The sequence below is a fragment of the Canis lupus genome, chromosome 4 (genome assembly GCF_048164855.1).
Source record: "Canis lupus baileyi chromosome 4, mCanLup2.hap1, whole genome shotgun sequence".
Lineage (NCBI taxonomy): Eukaryota > Metazoa > Chordata > Mammalia > Carnivora > Canidae > Canis > Canis lupus.
Genome location: NC_132841.1, coordinates 36,087,304 through 36,106,880, shown reverse-complemented (window position 1 = coordinate 36,106,880; position 19,577 = coordinate 36,087,304). Strand labels below are relative to the sequence as shown.

Sequence of the window (19,577 nt, the reverse complement as noted above, 5' to 3'; positions counted from 1 at the left end):
CTTGGGCCACCAAGGGAGCCATGTGGTTACCCTGTAGCTGAGACGCGACGGAATGCACTGTCAGTCTTGTGTCCTGAACATTGAAGAGAATATAGGCCAACTCCCCGGGGTTCAGAATGTACAAGTGTCCTTGGAGAACAGAATGGCCCAAGTACAGTACGACCCTTCTTGTGTCACCGCAGGGGCCCTGCAGAGGACCATTGAAGCTCTCCCACCAGGGAACTTTAAAGTTTCTCTTCCTGCAGCAGCAGGAAGTAAGACAGGTAACAGGTTTTCCGCATGTGCCGTCCCCACCCCCACCCCGAGAACCCCGGCACCGGGCAGGTGCAATACTGTGATGCTCGCCATTGCGGGCATGACCTGTGCATCCTGCGTCCAGTCCATCGAAGGCCTGATCTCCCAGAGGGAAGGGGTGCAGCAAATATCTGTCTCTCTGGCTGAAGGGACTGCAGTGGTGCTCTATGATCCCTCTATAATTGGCCTGGAAGAACTCCGAGCTGCCGTCGAGGAGATGGGATTTGAGACTTCAGTCCTCTCTGAAAACGGCTACAGCAATCATGTTGGAAACTACAGTGTGGGGAATTCCTCGGCGCACACCACAGCCGGCGTACCTGTGTCTGTGCAGGAAGGGGCTCCCCATGCTGAGGGGCTCCCTGGAAACCACAGCCCTGGTCGCCCGTCCAGGTCCCCACCAGCCTCTACCTCTGTGGCAGCACAGAAGTGTTTTTTGCAGATCACAAGCATGACCTGTGCATCCTGTGTGTCCAACATAGAGAGGAAGCTGCAGAAAGAAGCAGGCGTCGACTCGGTGCTGGTTGCCCTGATGGCCAGAAAGGCAGAGGTGAAGTATCACCCAGACGTCATCCAGCCACTGGAGATCGCTCAGCTCATCCAGGACCTAGGCTTTGAGGTGACGGTGCTGGAAGACTACGCGGGCTCTGATGGCGACCTGGAGCTGATCATCACGGGGATGACCTGCACTTCCTGTGTTCACAACATAGAGTCCAAACTCAAGAGGATGGCCGGCATCACCTATGCCTCTGTGGCCGTCGCCACCAGCAAAGCCCACGTGAAGTTCGATCCTGAAATCATCGGTCCGCGAGATATTGTCAAAGTTATCGAGGAAATCGGCTTTCATGCTTCCCCAGCCCAGAGAAACCCCAATGCACATCACTTGGACCACAAGGTGGAAATAAAGCAGTAGAAGAAGTCTTTTCTGTGCATCCTGGTGTTCGGCATCCCTGTGATGGGTCTGATGATCTACATGTTGGTGCCCAGCAGCATGCCCCATGAGTCCATGGTCCGGGACCACAACGTCATTCCAGGACTGTCCATTCTGAATCTCATCTTCTTCATCCTGTGTACCTTTGTCCAGCTCCTTGGTGGGTGGTACTTCTACGTCCAGGCCTACAGGTCTCTGAGGCACAGGGCGGCCAACATGGAAGTGCTCATTGTGCTGGCCACAAGCATCGCCTACACCTACTCGCTCGTCATCCTGGTGGTGGCCGTGGCTGAGAGGGCGGAGAGGAGCCCTGTGACCTTCTTCGACAATCCCCCCCCCCCCCCCCCCGCCCCATGCTCTTTGTGTTCATTGCCCTGGGGCAGTGGCTGGAACACACAGCAAAGAGCAAAACCTCAGAAGCCCTTGCCAAACTCCTGTCTCTCCAAGCCACAGAAGCCACCGTCATGACCCTTGGCGAGGACAACTTGATCCTCAGAGAGGAGCAGGTACCCATGGAGCTGGTGCAGCTGGGCGATGTCATCAAGGTGGTGACAGGAGGAAAGTTCCCGGTGGATGGGAAAGTCCTGGAGGGCAATACCATGGCCGACGAGTCCCTCATCACAGGAGAAGCCATGCCTGTCACGAAGAAACCCGGGAGCACGGTGATTGCCGGATCCATGAATGCACATGGCTCTGTGCTCGTTACCGCCACCCATGTGGGCAACGATACCATGTTGGCTCAGATCGTGAAGTTGGTAGAAGAGGCTCAGATGTCAAAGACCCCTAACAAGCATATCTCCGAGGCGGAGGTGATCATCCGGTTTGCGTTCCAGACGTCCATCACGGTGCTGTGCATCGTCTACCCCCTGATCCCTGGGCTTGGCCACGCCCACAGCGGTCATGGTGGGCACCGGGGTGGCCGCCCAGAATGGCATTCTCATCAAAGGAGGCAAGCCTCTGGAGATGGCCCACAAGATAAAGACCGTGATGTTTGACAAAACTGGCACCATTACGCACGGGGTCCCCAAAGTCATGAGGGTCCTCCTGCTGGTGGATGTGGCCACGCTGCCCCTTAGGAAGGTCCTCGCCGTGGTGGGGACTGCGGAGGCCAGCATGGCCATCACCAAGTACCATAAAGAGGAACTGGGAACGGAGACATTGGGATACTGCACGGACTTCCAGGCAGTGCCAGTCTGCAGAATTGGCTGCAAAGTCAGTAGCGTGGAGGGCATCCTGGCCCCCGGCGAGCGCCAGCAGAGCAAACAGGCCGCTCCCCCGGGCATGGTTGGTGGCGTTCCCGAGGAAACAGATGAGACGCCCCAGACCTTCTCCGTGCTGATTGGGAACCGTGAATGGATGAGGCGCAACGGCCTGACCATATCCAGCGACATCAGTGACGCGATGGCGGACCATAAGATGAAAGGCCTGACAGCCATCCTGGTGGCCATCGACGGTGTGCTGTGCGGGATGATCGCCATCGCCGACACCGTCAAGCAGGAGGCAGCCCTGGCTCTGCACATGCTCAAGAGCATCGGCATGGACGTGGTCCTGATCACAGGAGACAACCGCAAGACGGCCAGAGCCATTGCCACCCAGGTTGGCATCAACGAGGTCTTTGCAGAGGTGCTCCCGTCTCACAAGGTGGCCAAGGTCCAGGAGCTCCAGAACGAAGGGAAGAAAGTCGCCATGGTGGGAGACGGGGTTAATGACTCTCCAGCCCTGGCCCGGGCCGACGTGGGGATTGCCATCGGGACGGGCACAGATGTTGCCATCGAGGCTGCTGACGTCGTCCTCATCAGAAACGATCTGCTGGACGTGGTGGCCAGCATTCACCTCTCCAAGAGGACCGTGTGGAGGATACGCCTCAACCTGGTGCTGGCACTGATCTAGAACCCGGTCGGGATACCCATTGCGGCGGGGGTCTTCATGCCCATCAGCGTCGTGCTGCAGCTGTGGATGGGCTCGGCGGCTATGGCGGCCTCCTCCGTGTCTGTGGTGCTCTCATCGCTGCAGCTCAAGTGCTATAAGAAGCCCGACCTGGAGAGGTACGAGGCCCAGGCGCAGGGCCGCATGAAGCCCCTGACGGCGTCCCAGGTCAGCGTGCACATTGGCATGGATGACCGGCGGCGGGACTCCCCGCGGGCCACGCCCTGGGACCAGGTCAGCCGTATCAGCCAGGTGTCTCTGTCCTCCCTGAAGTCCGACAACAAGCTGTCCCGACACAGCGCCGCAGCCGACGACGGCGGGGACACATGGTCTCTGCTGCTGAACGACCATGACGAGGAGCAGTGCATCTGAGCGCTGCAGGCGGGCGCAACCTGCTCCGGCTCCTCGGCTCCTCGGAGGAGCGGCCCAGCTGTCCGCAGTGAGGAGGCGGGGCTCCTGGCCTGGCCCCACGTCCCCCCCGGTCTCGCCCGGTCCCGCCCGGTCTCCGGCCTGGCCACCCACGCTGTGGGCGTGGGCCTGCCCCCAACTGCTGGACCCACGGGGCCAGGACGGCCCGCCCCCCGCTTTAGCACTTGCAGTGACCACTTGTGAGATGATCTCATCAGGACCAAAAACCTCGCTGGGCCTTGCCTTAGGACCCCCAGGAGCCTCACGTTGGGTTCTTCCTGATGCCACAGTTTACCTCAAATACACCCACTGATCTCTGCGGGCAAAAAAAAAAAAAAAAAAAAAAAAAGAATGAAACTAGACCACTCTCTTTCACCATACACAAAGATAAACTCAAAATGGATGAAAGATCTAAATGTGAGACAAGATTCCATCAAAATCCTAGAGGAGAACACAGGCAACACCCTTTTTGAACTCGGCCACAGTAACTTCTTGCAAGATACATCCACGAAGGCAAAAGAAACAAAAGCAAAAATGAACTATTGGGACTTCATCAAGATAAGAAGCTTCTGCACAGCAAAAGAAACAGTCAACAAAACTAAAAGACAACCTACAGAATGGGAGAAGACATTTGCAAATGATATATCAGATAAAGGGCTAGTTTCCAAGATCTATAAAGAACTTATTAAACTCAACACCAAAGAAACAAACAATCCAATCATGAAATGGGCAAAAGACATGAACAGAAATCTCACAGAGGAAGACAGACATGGCCAACATGCACGTGAGAAAATGCTCTGCATCACTTGCCATCAGGGAAATACAAATCAAAACCACAATGAGATACCACCTCACACCAGTGAGAAGGGGGAAAATTATAAGACAGGAAACCACAAATGTTGGAGAGGATGCGGAGAAAAGGGAACCCTCCTGCACTGTTGGTGGGAATGTGAACTGGTGCAGCCACTCTGGAAAACTGTGTGGAGGTTCCTCAAAGAGTTAAAAATAGATCTACCCTATGACCCAGCAATTGCACTGTTGGGGATTCACCGCAAAGATACAGATGCAGTGAAACGCTGGGACACCTGCACCCCAATGTTTCTAGCAGCAATGGCCACAATAGCCAAACTGTGGAAGGAGCCTCGGTGTCCATCAAAAGATGAATGGATAAAGAAGATGTGGTCTATGTATCTGATGGAATATTCCTCAGCCATTAGAAATGACAAATACCCACCATTTGCTTCAACGTGGATGGACCTGGAGGGTATTATGCTGAGTGAAATAAGTCAATTGGAGAAGGACAAACATTATATGGTCTCATTCATTTGGGGAATATAAATAATAGTGAAAGGGAATAGAAGGGAAGGGAGAAGAAATGGGTAGGAAATATCAGAAAGGGAGAACATGAAGACTCAACTCTGGGAAATGAACTAGGGGTGGTGGAAGGGGAGGAGGGCGGGGGGTGGGGGGTGACTGGATGATGGGCACTGAGGGGGGCACTTGACGGGATGAGCACTGGGTGTTATTCTGTATGTTGGCAAATTGAACACCAATAAAAAATAAATTTATTATTAAAAAGAAACGACAGATACCCACCATTTGCTTCGACGTGGATGGAACTCGAGGGTATTATGCTGAGTGAAATAAGTCAATCAGAGAAGGACAAACATTTTATGGTCTCATTCATTTGGGGAATATAAAAATAGTGAAAGGGAATAAAAGGGAAAGGAGGAAAAATGAGTGGGAAATATCAGAAAGGGAGACAGAACATGAGAGATTCCTTACTCTGGGAAACGAACAAGGGGTGGTGGAAGGGGAGTATTGTGCCCAAGATTGCGAATCCGAGAAACCACCAAGGAGCCGACACCGATGCAAGCGCACGAGGGTTTATTTGCAAGCTCGAGCTTGCCGTGGCCAATGGGATTGTAACACACATAGAAAGTTGCACAGTCATGTTGGTTCACACGCAGGTGGCCAACTGAATCACGATTCACCCTATAGTGACCATTTGAACTGGCCTATCACTCTGTCAGAATTGGCACGCAGTTGTGGTGGGCACAGGGCAGGGTTACATTTTTTGAGCCGATTTCCGATTAGGGTGTGCCCAGCGGCTTGACTAGGGTGGGGCAGCGCCTTAAGCAATAAGCAGGTCATGTGGGGGTCATACAGAAGGTGGCACGTGCAGCACAAAATGGAGTTAGTCCTGCTCTGCTTGTCCAGGGGTAGGGGATTTTTGTTAAATTTCCTGGGTCCTTGGGATCCCTGGGTGGCGCAGCGGTTTGGCGCCTGCCTTTGGCCCAGGGCGCGATCCTGGAGACCCGGGATCGAATCCCACGTCAGGCTCCTGGTGCATGGAGCCTGCTTCTCCCTCTGCCTGTGTCTCTGCCTCTCTCTCTCTCTCTCTCACTGTGTGCCTATCATGAATAAATAAAAATTAAAAAAAAAATTTCCTGGGTCCCACAGGAGGTGAGCGGGGGTGGGGGTGACTGGGTGATGGGCACTGAGGGGGGGGCACTTGATGGGATGAGCACTGGGTGTTATGCTATACGTTGGCAAATTGAACTCCAATAAAAAAAAAAAAGGAATGATATTCTTGTCTGCATTCTTGTCTGCAATGGCATTTAGATGTGCCATTGATGGCCTGAAAATTCAGGGGGCTTTGAGACTAAAGAGCAATGTCAAAAGTTAAATCAAAGGAGATCCCCAAAGCCAATAATGAATGTGTGCTCATTCTAAAATCTATGTCAAGACTTTGTTTAGCTGTTGCATAGAGAGCAAATGAACAGAATGACAGTCTTACATCCTTATGATGAATAAGATCATGATTGCTGGAAAAAAAAAAAAACGGTGTGCGAACATCAGCAAGACAGAGTGACAGAGAAGTCCACCTGAAAACATTCTGGAACCTTCCACACAGTGATCAATCTTGAAGGCAGGAAAGGTCACAGCCCCACTTCAGTTTGTGTTACTTTGGAATATTTCCTTCCAGTTGTACTCAGTAATTGTTCAGTCCCCCCAAAGACACTTGGGGTATAAGATACAAATGGCAAGGCACTGATCAACCACATGTGTTTAAAAATGAGTTCCTGTACATGTTGGAATTCAGGACCTCCTTTTATAATACAAGGATACAAGTTAATTTTCTAAGTAGACCATGTCTCTTCAGGTTAGATTGGTTTTTTTTTTTTTTTTTTTTTTTTTGGTTATTTGAAACTCATGACATGTTTTTTTCCTTAAAACCAGCATTATAAAGGAGTATTTGTTTCCAAGACCAGCCTATGAAAAAGCCTGTTTTCTTCTGTAATGGGAATGCAATATGGGACCTCACTAGTGTTACTACTACCCCAACCAGCACTGTGACCATTGTTCCTGGGGAAAAGGATTATGTTGATCACATTTGGATGTCAGAGGCACATCTTCCTCCTTCTTCTGGAAGCTTTGGAAATTCTCTGTTCCTGCTACCATGAGAGCCCCAGGGTCTGGGACTGGTACTGCCTATACTTCACTAGTGCTATTGCTATTTGCTCTCTAGGGCTTGAGACAAGGGCCTGTCTGAAAGGGCTCTTGAGCTGAGATGGGAGATCCAGGCACTCTTGAAGAAAGGCCATTTGGACCAGAGGTTAGTGAGCTTGAGGGACAGAAGTCAGGGGTGATGTTGTAGTGAAACAAAATGCATTATAATTGCAAAGTGACCATAGCAAAAATGAAAACAAATTCAGGCTAAGATTTGGCTGAACTAGAAGTCCTGAAAATGCAGCTTTGTTTCCTTTGGGACAAGAAACCGATCCCTCAGTATGAAGTTAGGACCTGGCCAGGGTGATGGCTGGTGGTTCCCACTCTGGCTCGTGCCTGTGGTTGGGGGTGGGAGTGGGGGGTGTAATTTGGGTGTGGCAGTGACACTCTCAGGAGAGCATTCCTGTTCCCATGGCTGCACTGAGAAATGGATCATCATAGGGCACCCTACTACATGTAGACTCCGGTAACCCACACTCTGTCAGACCATCTGGCATTGAATGGTAAGGTATTTATTTCCCCCTCAACTTTTTATTTTGAAAAACTTCAGACTTACAAAAATGGTAAAACAAACCCCACTAAACCCTTTGCCTAGATTCACTAGTCATTAACGTTATACCACATTTGATTTTGTGCATATGCAGAAATTTTTTTTCGGAGCTATTTGAAAGTAAGTTGCAGACATCATGATGCTTCACCCTAAATATATCAGCACAAACCTTTTAAGAGCAGGGAACATCTCTTTTTTAACCACAGCACTTTTATCATACCCGAGAATTCTAACCCAGATGGAAAGTTATATATAGTCAATATTCAAATTTCCCCCAAGTTTACCATTAATATCTTTTGTTGCTTTTGTTGAGTCCAGGATCCAGTCAAGGCTCACACATTATATTTAGTTACCATGTCTCTTCGTGCTACTTTAATCTAGAACAGATCTCCCACCTTTCCGGTCTTTCATGACCTTGACCTTTCTGAAGAAGCCAGGTCTGTAGAAAGTCCCTCAGTCTGGACAGTCTGATTGTTTTCTTAGTATTAGATTTGAGATTAGCACTTTTCACAGAATATACTTGATTGATGATGTGCCCTCACTACCGTATTGCCACAGGAAGTTCATGTTTGCCCATTAATGACGATGTACCAGTGTTTTTAGGCCATAACAAAACCATTCCTCTGCATCCTCTTGTCTTCAGGAGACACAGGCTCTGGGTATTTTACGCAGGGTGCAACTTACGTGGATACTCCTTTCTCACAGACTTTTCTGTCTTCTCCATTTCTTCATTTTCTGTGTGGCTTTGTTCTGGTTCTGCTTCCTCCTTGCTGTGTGCTGCCTGGAGGGAACTGCTTATACAGGAAAGCCACTGCCCTCCTGGGTCAGCCTCGGAGCCACAACATGGGCTGGACTGTCATATCTCCAGGCCATCGCATCTGGCCCCTAAGCAGAACGTCTGGGTTGATGCTGAAAGAATCTGTAGCTCCTTCCTCTACTTGACTTGCCTTACAAGGCACGACGTGTGCCCAGTCAGAACAGAGGTAAGGGGACATGGCCTTGGAAGGCTGTGGGGATTATGGTTATGCTCTGAGCTGCTGTACTGCACAGGTAAGGCCTTTCGACTGTTCCCAGCAAGGCTACAGCTATTTCCGTTTTCAGACCAGCTCAGATTCACTGTACCTTGCACCTGCTACTTGAGTAGACACATCCACCCAACTGAATGCTTTATGCCTTTTTAGCAGAGTTTGGTATTCCACAAGATTGGTCTTGGATTTGATGATTTTTTACCAGTGGGCAAACTAACAAAAACTGGATACTTTTAAAAGCTGATGTGTGAAAAGCCCCTCATTTCTTTTACACATTCAACTCAGATAGTCTTTACCAAGCGGTATCCCATGCCCTCTGTTGTGAGCATCTGGGAACACAAAAGGACTAATAAACAGTCATTGGTCCCCAGGGCTGGGCTTAGTAGGGTCAGTTTGTCAGTTAATAATTACAGGGAATGTGATGCCTCAAAGAAAGAAGTAAATACAAGACTATGGATGGGCAAAATGTGTGAAGGGGAGAAGGCAATGCAGGCTTCCAGTTATGGGATGAATGAGTCACAGGGATGAAAGGCACAGCATAGGTAATATAGTCAATGATACTATAATAGTGCTGTGTGGTGACAGTAGCTACACTTGTGAGCATAGTATATAGACTTGTCCCATTGCCATGTTGTACACCTGAAACTAATATAACATTATGTGTCAACTATACTATAATCAAAAAAATATTAAGGAATTTTTTTTAAAGACCTATAGGCAATCAGGAAAGGTTCCTAGAAAAAGATATTTCAAGGTGAAACTTGAAAAAGAGCCCTTAAGAAGAGGAGAATGAGAGGCTTCCAGAGACACATGGCCATTGACTTTGGAATGGAAGCCCTGGAATTGTGTACTCTTGAGACTGAGACTGTGTTTTGGAGCAGGTCCATTCTGGTGCAGGTGCACAGCTCAGAATCCGGTGGATGAAGGGAGTGCTTCCAATGTCTAATGTTTTAATCAGGATTAGGGTTTTTACAGGGGGTCCAAAAAAAAAAAAAAAAAACCCAGAACAAATAGCCTCTGACACCTGATTCAAAATTAACCATGTCTAGCATAGTTTCTTGTATGGAATGCAAGGGGTAGGTTGAGTTGGTCTTCTGGGAGAAAGAAGAAAACTAGTGTATGTGTCTAACCAAGCAAGAATGGAATGAGCATCTCCCTTTGACCAGAGGATACAGACTAGCCACATGCAGCCCAGGATGCATGTTATTTGGATGGCAAGAGTTGATATCTGGCACAGTATTTTTGCTTTTCATTTTTTGTTTTTTAAAAGAGTTTTGAACTGATTGTCAACATTTGAAAGTCATTAGAATTTAAGGCTATTTCTTGTCAAATCAGGTCTGGCAATACTGGCCCTGGCTTCTCCGCAGCCATCTGTGGAGCAGCCAGCAGCTGGCCTCTTTGGACTCAACACGGCCACAGTGGTCCTCAGCCTCCCTCACAGCCACTCACCGGTGTCTGTCTGCAGCCCTGCCTTGGCTGTCAGTTCTTAATATGACTTCTCCCAGCTAGATTTCTGAGGAGCCCAAGACAAAAGAGCTCAGGTTAATTTTTCTCATGAGACCCCAGAGGCTTGCGTTTTTATGTTGCTGTCTGAGGGAAACCTAAGTACTAGGAGAATCTGGAAAGAGAGTCAGAGGGCATTCATGGCTATGACAATTAAGCTTAACCAGTATTCTTGCTTAGTTTCTTTTGAAATTGGATTGAGAAGTGGGATTGCTGGATGGGAGGGAGGTTCTATTTCCAATTTTTCAGGAGCTGCCATACTGTTTTTCACAGCAATTGCACCATTTTACATTCCCCCCAGTAGGGCACAGGGATGCTAAGTTTCTCTCCATGTCCTTGCCAACACATTATTCTCTGTTGTTGTAAATAGTAGCCATCCTAATGAGTGTGAGGTGATATCTCATTGTGGCTTTGATTTGTAAATGAGGCACCTTTTGCACAGTCTGAAATACTTGGTGCCTGTCTCAGTTTATCCTGCTCTTCTGGTCTCTTAATCTCTCTTGCCTTTTGTGTAGACACCCACTGCCTCAGCCTAGGGTGTTGAAGCTCTTGTTTGTGGCAGGGGCCAGATGATGCAGAGCACTGTGGGCCAGGAGAAGGAATTTAGAATTGATGCCAAGTCAATATCTAGAGGAATATGCCACAGACTCTGAAAGCTAAGTCCACCCTGTATGGAGTGGCACTGATGCTCAGAGTGAGTGGTGGTGAGTGATTGGTGCTGTGCGGTGGCACTCCGACGGGGAACCCAGAAGAGCTGCTTCTGCCAGCCTAGCCACCTTGTCCTCCTAAACTGAAGAATGATAAAAGACAGCCACATGTCACCTGATCACCAGGGTCTTGTGTAGAACCACAGTGCAGACCTCTGTGGATAACAGGCCAGAGTATGTGGGGCTCACCATCCAACCTGTGCCTTATTTATACATTTGGCTTCCTAAGACCGAAGAAAGCATTAATGGTGCTCTTTGGGGCAAAGGGAAGAAGCTCAATTGTTTTCAGTCTGTGTATTAATTTACATAACCTTCTCATCTCCTGATTCTCTATCCTGTACTAGTACCATGTTCTCTCTGGTTACTCTCCCCAGGGTGGTAGTAGACAGCTAAGAGAAGGGACTATGGCATTTCCTCGTACATCTGTGAGCCTCTCAGGGTTGAGGAGAGTCTCCTATTCATTTTTGTACCCTGCTTCTACCTGAGGTCAGTACTCAGCACCTGTTTGGTTAAGTGATGAGAAAGAAGTACTGACCAGGGGCACCTGGCTGGTTCAGTGGTTGAGCCTCTGCCTTAGGCTCAGGGCATGATCACAGGGAGCCTGCTTCTCCCTCTGCCTATGTCTCTGCCTGTCTCCGTGTGTCTCTCATGAATAAATAAATAAAATTAAATTTAAAAGTACTGGCCAGACTTATTTACCCTCCCTCCTGTTTCCTATAGCCCAACATCATCAACATACAGCCTAGTTCATGTCCTGCCACCAGAGCCCATCAGCAGCTATACCCAGTGTGATCACTATATTAGGTGGAGCTGTGCTAGGGTACTCCAGATGGAATGGCTGAACACAGGCATCTTTCTTCCTCATCCCTCTCATAAACACTTAATAATGCAAATAATTCAGAAGTGTATGTTAACTCCAGCTCAGTGTACCAGGAATCTTGCACCTCAAGGTAAATGACCATTTGGAGAAATTTCTCTGATTATTACTTAGAATTAATGTGCTTGAGAGACAGTTCCAGCTGCATGCCCTGGACCTTGCCTTGAGTTTTTAGTGGGCACCTGTACTCCATCTCTAGAGGGCCTTCTGCAGCAAGGAATGTCTACCACTTGTTAGCAGCTCAGGGAATGGTCTGCAATGACGACAAAAAACATAAGGTTGATGTAAAACATGCTGTTACTGGCAGTCTGTGTTTCCAGTATGTCTGTCTCTTAAATACATGATATGAGCTTCATATTTGCCCACTTGAAAATAAGTCTTAATTGCTTACATTATTCTATGATGGAGATAGAGTGGTGAGGAGGATCAAAGTTTCTTCTTAGTTGGAGCTCATATTTCAGCAGAGAACATATAATAAACACATAAGTCAGATCAGATAGCGATAATTGCTATGAGGATGATAGGATAATGGGGTAGAGCCTGAGCAGGGAGAGAGCTGGAAACCCCATGCCTTAGATAGGGAAGAGTTTGATGAGGAGGTGGCATCTGAGCGGATACTTGAGTAAATGGAGACTTGGGTGGAAATCAGTCTTGGCAGAGGAAACAGCAAAGGAAAAAGAAGCCCTGGGGCAGACAGAAGATTAGCATGCTCCAAGGATGGAGGGGTCAGACTCGTGAATGCAGTAGGGTGAATGAGGAGGTGGTGGGCAAATGAGGCATCTGTTGTTCTCACCCTAACTGCATAGGAGAGTGATCTGAAGAACTTTAAAATTTTTCTCAGTGCTCCAGCCCCACCCCCAGAGGCTGTGATTTAATTGGTCTGGGCTGTGGCTTGGACATGGGTTATTTATAAAAGCTCCATAGTAAATTCCACAGTGCAGCCTGGGTTGAGAACATCATCAGTCTTGAGCATGCAGAGTCTTACAGACTCTGGTGAGGAGTTTGGACTCAAGCTGAATGACAGAGGGAAGCCATTAGGTGATTTGGGCTAGGGGAGTAACATCTGACTTATGTTCTTGAGAGGCTCACTTTGGCCGCATTGTGGGGAATGGAGGCTGGAGGTTGTTCAGGTGATTCAGTGAAGAAATGATGGTAGCCTGAACTGTGGTGGTATCGGTAGAGATAGAAAGAAGAGGTGCCTTTGGGGATACATTTTGGAGGTTGCACTCCCAAGATGGATTGGGTTTAGGATGTGAGGCCAAAGGAAATGAAGCTTGCCTGACAGGTAACCTGAGTAACTGAGCGGATGGTAGTGATGGTAGTGTCATTCACAGAGATGGGAAGGAACAGATGTGAGAGAAGGGGAATAATTGTGTCCATTGGTTGGTGTGAAAGCCTCTGGCTGTCGTCTCTCTAGATTCAGGTTAACTTGGAGATCCAGGCAGTCAAATAAGGTTGACCGATATATTCTGTTTCTGTGGTACTGAGTTTTTTGACATCTTCCAAAGATAAGCACTGAAAGCAATGGACTGTTTTAGTGCATGGAACCTATGACAAGAAGGGAGAAGGAACAAAGAGAAATTGAAGAGACTGAGCTTCTTTCATGTGGGACAGACTGGAGGTAGGGGAGGAATGCACTTTTAGAGATGGCTTATAAGTTGCATCTTCTTGCTGTAATCCAAAATAGCAGGTTGTGTTTGACCTAAAGGGGATTTTTTTTTTCCCAACAAAATTATCTTCTAAAATACTTGTAGCTCATACTAAAATTATAATTAATTTTTCTTCCCAGATCAGGTCCTAGATATCCAGCAATTAAAAGTAACCCAGGGTTTGCACCTGAGTGGCTTAGTCAGTTAAGTATTCAACTCTTGATTTTGGCTCAGGTCATGATCTCAGGGTTGTGAGATTGAGTTCCAGGTCATGGAACCTGCTTAAGATTCTCTCTCTCCCTCTCCTTCTGCACCCTGCCCCCCGCCTCTTGCATGCACTCTCTCTCATTTAAAAAAGTAACCCAGATTTTTAAGTCAGAATCAAATATTAGAATAGTTTACAAGACTTTTACATGGAGAACAATATGAACTTTATTAGAATAGTTTACTTTTCCCCTGATGGAAAAGTGGGTTAAATTGCAATGGTATAATACATTGATTGGTCATATCAGAAAATAGTCCTGATTATAAGCTCAATGGAGGCAAAAATTATCTCTTATAGTTTTTATTTTTTAAAAAATGCCTAGTGTCTCTGTTCACTCTGGGCCTTTTTGTTTTGTTTGTTTAGTAGTGTTCTGAGATTTTTGCTAAAAGTCTTTCTGGAGTCTATACTTATCTGAATGGTTAAGGAGGAAGGTTGGCCAGAAGGTTTCTGAAGTCCCAGCAGCTCCCTTCTGAGACCTTTCCTTGTTTGTACCAAAGAATTTGAGACACAGCTGCCTTCCAGTGAAAGACTAGAGCATTTAGAGTGGCATGGCTGTCTAGAAAGTGGCTATGGTCTGAAACTCCTTAATAATGGCTTTACCTTGGCTCTAAGGCTCAGAGACGGTGCCAATAGCCTATGACATGAGGCCACATAGCATTAAAGCCAAGAATATCAAGCTCTATTGCCATTCTGTCTTACCCGACTGGGTTCCTCTGTTTCTGAGTGAAACAGAGAGCATTCCTAACCCACCTGCCTGCTTAACTCATCGTTTCCATATTCACTCACAGATAATTGCAGTGACCTGAACTCAGAGCTGCAGAGAGTGCTGACAGGCCTGGAGAATGTTGTCTGCTGCAGGAAGAAGAGCAGCTGCAGCCTTTCCGTGGCCGAAGTGGACAGGCGCATTGAGCAGCTCACCACGGCCAGTGAGCACTGTGACTTGGCCATCAAGGTATATGCTTCCCACCCTTGGTCTGGCTCTCTGAGAGCATATGAGGGAAATGATCAGATCTCTCTTCTTTGAAGCATGGTTTTCTCAAATACCTGTTAGGAATGAATGTTTCTAAGAAAACCATACTGTACATTGGACCACTAGGGAGAAGTAGGAGCCCTATAAATTTGTGTTGGGCTGCGTCATGTTTTTTAAAAAAAAAAAGTCAGGATCCCTGGGTGGCTTAGCGGTTTAGCACCTGCCTCTGGCCTGGGATATGGTCCTGGGGTCCTGGGATCGAGTCCCACATTGGGCTCCCTGCATGGAGCCTGCTTCTCCCTCTGCTTGTGTCTCTGCCTCTCTCTCTCTGTGTCCTTCATGAATGAATAAATAAATAAAATCTTTTTTTTAAAAAAAAAGTCATGTCAGCAGTCAAGATCATCACTGGCTTTGCATCAGAAATGAGGATTTCCTTGAAAATTCTTAGACTACCTGTATTGTACCATATCATTTTAGGGTGGCCCATCATGCAGCACTTGTGAGTTGTAGAATTAACTGGGATTAACTCTAGACTATTAGTTCAGAAGTTACCAATTCATGGTGCTAACAAGAGGGAAGTTGAGGGACTGAATGAGTCATGTGTCCTGAGCACACGGGACTAGCCTCAGCCATACCTTGCATAGCCATCCATCTTAGTGCTTAGCGAGCACAGATGAGGAATGTGCTGCATCTGCACTGACTCCTCCTGAGCAATAGGAACACCAAGGCCTATTGATACCAGAGCCTCTGCTATCTGTATATAACTTCACCACAGCTGAGGAGCCTAGGCTTAGCAATTCAAACCTTTATGTAGGCTCCTCTGTGAGGAGCCTACATAAGGGAAAACATGACATGTTATTGAAAAATGTCTTTGACACTAGGTCCAAGTTTCTGTCCACAGGAATCTTGGATTTCACAAAAGAGCTGTGGTATCTCAAGGTAAACCATAATTCACAGTGATAACCCAGCTGGTTTTCCATCTTATTCATCTCAATTATAAATAAAAAGTTGTTGTGGTTTGGGGCGGCAGCCACTGGTGTTTCTTTGGCTGGAGTCTCCCAGGCCTTGTATTCAGTTGTAATGTCCGCTTAGGTGCTAGCCCCAGCCTCGACACTGAGAGAGCAGGAGGGGCTCAAGGGTTTCTGCCAGCCAGCAAAGAACGGAGTGGACCTGAATCGACTGATGAGGGGCTAAGAGTCTCAGGTCTGAGGGAAAGGATGAAGCCCCATGTGTGGAAAGTTGTGGCAAGATTTGGGTAACTTCATGGAACCAATGTGGGAGTCCAAGGGTGTAATCCCCTCACATTCTTGCATTTTTGAGACTGCCTGTTTCTCCTCACGTCCCCTCACATCTGTCTTCTACCCTACATGGTAATCATCCATCTTTTCCGTATCAGTTGGCTTCTGCTTCCTATGCCAAAGGGCAATGGATGTGAATGAATAGTTTCTGAAAGCAAGCAGAATTACTTATTTTTTTTCCCCTAACTTTATGCATCTCTCCTCTCCATTAATAATGTGTTTTAAATGAATTTGTAAAAAAAACACTCTCCAAGTACTATTAAGATTCTGTTCTTTTTAGCTCATAGCTGTCTTATTAATTAATTAAATCCCTGCTGCCTCAGAAGCATCCAAAATGAGCTTCATCTTTTCTGTGTCACCGAGGTTTATTTTTGTCTTTCACATCTTGGGACTGAACCCCTGAATTCTGATGTGTGACACTAAAAGCTGGAAATGGTAATGTGACTTCTGGTCTCCTGGAGTTGCAACATGGGAGGCCTGTCATTCGAGAAACCTCAATTTAGCTCTTGCATGCTGTTTGCCACTTCACATTTGCACTATGAAAAGGCCACTAAGGTGCTTGCTGTGTGGTTATATGTATTTTCCAACTCCAGAATATGCATTGGAGGACCTCAGCACTTGTGTAGATGAGGCCGTGAAAGCCAAAGGTAGACAAATGGACCATGAAGGGACCATGTTGTTCTTATTCTGGGGACTGTTTGGAAACACAGACTGTGACCCAGGCGAATGACGGAGCCATTATCTGAAAATGGGGAAAGGGTAATTGGGGGGAGGGGTGGGTAGTCATGATTACCATTGGCAGTGAAAGTGCCTTAGAACCCGCTCCTCTGTCGTCACACACTCCCATACTGCCCATTTTTTCCCCCTTCTCCCAGGGAACCCACTGGGCTTGTCTTTATGTTTTTCAGACAGTTGAGGAGATCGAGGGGGTACTTGGCCGGGACCTGTATCCCAACCTGGCTGAAGAGCGGTCTCGTTGGGAGAAGGAGCTGGCCGGGCTGAGGGAAGAGAATGAGAGCCTGACTGCCATGCTGTGCAGTAAAGAAGAGGAGCTGAACAGAACCAAGGCCACCATGAATGCCATCCGGGAGGAGCGGGACCGGCTCCGGAGGAGGGTGAGCATGCCAGGTCCCACACAGCCAAGTCTTTCCCCCAGGTTGTGGGGCCAGGATGCAAACAAGCATACAGAGCCAAGGGCAGCCCCGAGAGTTTTGTGGCATCTCTAGTCTTGGGAATCTCCATCCCTTTCCGATCATGAAGTCCTTCTCAAAAGGGGAGTAGTTTGAAGTGCTGAGGTGTGCAGGTAAGATTTTAAAAGAACACTGTTCTCGGAAACACAAATCTAAGTGGATGGTAAAATTATATCAGTGCAGTGATTCTCAAACCATTCTCCAGGACATGCATGTCTTCCCCAAGCTCAATTAAAATGTTCTTTTAAGATAGGCTAGTAATATTTTATAATTGGCAGAAATATATAGAATTTTCCCCTTTGCAGCTTCTTCTATAAAATTTTCTTTAAATCTGTAGTATCTGCTCTCACTTACCTGGATGAGTCTAATGCGAAATGTCCTCACCTCTACTGCATTTATTACGGTTATGATGATCATATGTGTGTATATGTGTATATGTATTTATAAGTATGTCATTCCCAGCATTCACCCCAACATACCAAATGGTTCTGTGGCCTAGAGCAGCTTTGAGAACAACTTGCTTAGGAAATACATGCATTGCTAAAGGAGCTCATGTTTCAGCGGAGTCATGTTTGGCAAAATGGTTAAAGCACACTCAGTTGTCCAAAGACAGAGTTTCTTTCTCAGGAACCCACAAGTACTTCTTTGTTTGGCTGTGAATTTGATCTGTGATTGGTCTGGGGTAGAGCAATGAATTCTTCAATCAGAAACATTCCCTCTGAACTTCACTTTGAATTACTAGACCAACTATACTCTCTTTCTCAATCCTGGCAATATTAGCAGCTTGCTTTCTAGCTGTGCTCTGACTGGCAATTCTGCACTCAGCTAAAGTTGACTTAGGGGGGAAAGTACATCATCCTTCACCATTGCTTTCTCCCTTACTTTTAAAGAACACCTTGGCAATAACCTATCTTCAGGAAGATCAGCATGTGTACATCATTCTGTTCTAAACACACACACAAGTTCTCTTGGTTGCCATGATTTATGAATATGAAAGAAATTACTACTTTTGAACATTATCGACTCCTGTCCTCATTTGTGGCTAGTGTCATAATTGAAAGGCCAGCATTCCAACCTCTCATATCGGAGCATGATTTTGTCTGCACTCACATGCCTAAGCTTATTTTCCATCCCCAGCTGTATGGGCTACCATTCTCCACACTTGCATCAGCAGGTATAAATCATCCCAGTCAGCAAAGACTTTATCAGGGCAAGATGATGAAATGTACTTGTGCTGAGGCCGACACCACCTGGAATTTCCTGGGTTACACTCCCTTGTTGTTATGAGTAATGCCCTAATTAGGTGTGGTTGCTCTTAGCATGCACATTCTGGTGGTACAAGTTTTGTGAGGGAAATGTTGGTCTTAGGTATAATTACATATTGTAGTTTAGAATAAATTTCCTCCTCTAAACTTGAGTTACTAATGTGCAAGACAGCCCTGGATTGTGACAAGCAGAGGATGAAAAGCCAGTCCCCCTTCATGCAAGTATTTTCTCCCACTCTGGAGGTTAGTGTTAAGAATAGCATAATGGAGAGTGCCTGGTTGGCTCAGTGGTTGGGCATCTTCCTTTAGCTCAGGTCATGATTCTGGAATCCTGGGATTGAGTCCTCTATCAGGCTCCCCTTAGGGAGCCTGCTTCTCCCTCTGCCTATGTCTCTGCCTCTCTCTGTGTGTGTCTCTTGTGAATAAAAGAGATGCCTGGGTGCCTCAGTGATTGAATGTCTGCCTTCAGCTCAGGGTGTGATCCCCCGGTCCCAGGATCGATTCCCACATCGGGCTCCCTACATGGAGCCTGCTTTTCCCTCTGCCTTGTCTTTGTCTCTCTCTCTCTGTCTGTGTCTTTCATGAATAAATAAATAAAATATTTTTTTAAAAAATCCAAAAAACAAACAAAAACAGCATAATGGGGCAATACTATTAGAGGTATCTGGGGTCACAGGTTGACATACCAAGTCACCATGAACCTTTTAGCAAGTTTACTAACCTCTCTGTGCCTCAATTGACTCTACCATGAGGCAGGAATAAGAATAGTATCTAATGCAGGAAAGTTAATTAATACTCATAAAGCACTTAGACAACCTTTTTTCTGATCACACTTATTACCTTTCAAATTTTGAGGTTTTACATGATCTATATTTCCATTATATCTAAGTAATAAAATGTTGAGGAACTCGTGTCTCTTCCTCAACTGGAAATGTCCTCAGGAATCTGTACACCTACCCATGACTAATTTCTCTGTATTTCAAAGTAATTGTGCGTCTGGTAGAATTTGCTAAGCTGCCTCTGAATGACCATTCAGTAGACTTTAAATGTTGGATCACTTCCACCCAGCTCTCCCCAATATATTTCATTTCCTTGAGGAGGAATCTGTCTTTTGTGGTTCATTTTCTCCTGTTCCTCATGATGCATAGCTCTTTGGAAGGACTGAGCTACCATTTCATTTCCATTCTCTGATACCACATGATACAT

At 46.8% G+C, this 19,577-nt stretch overlaps 1 protein-coding gene and 1 pseudogene across 1 annotated transcript in view; both read left to right on the top strand.

Moving 5' to 3' along the window:
- The window catches only part of MCC (MCC regulator of WNT signaling pathway), a 447,338-nt gene that overhangs the window by 354,255 nt on the left and 73,506 nt on the right, over positions 1 to 19,577 (top strand). The window contains 2 exon segments of the mRNA XM_072823923.1: positions 14,437 to 14,600; positions 16,825 to 17,031. Coding sequence (XP_072680024.1) covers positions 14,437 to 14,600; positions 16,825 to 17,031 — 371 coding nt within the window.
- On the top strand, positions 53 to 3,916 carry LOC140632171 (copper-transporting ATPase 2 pseudogene; annotated as a pseudogene).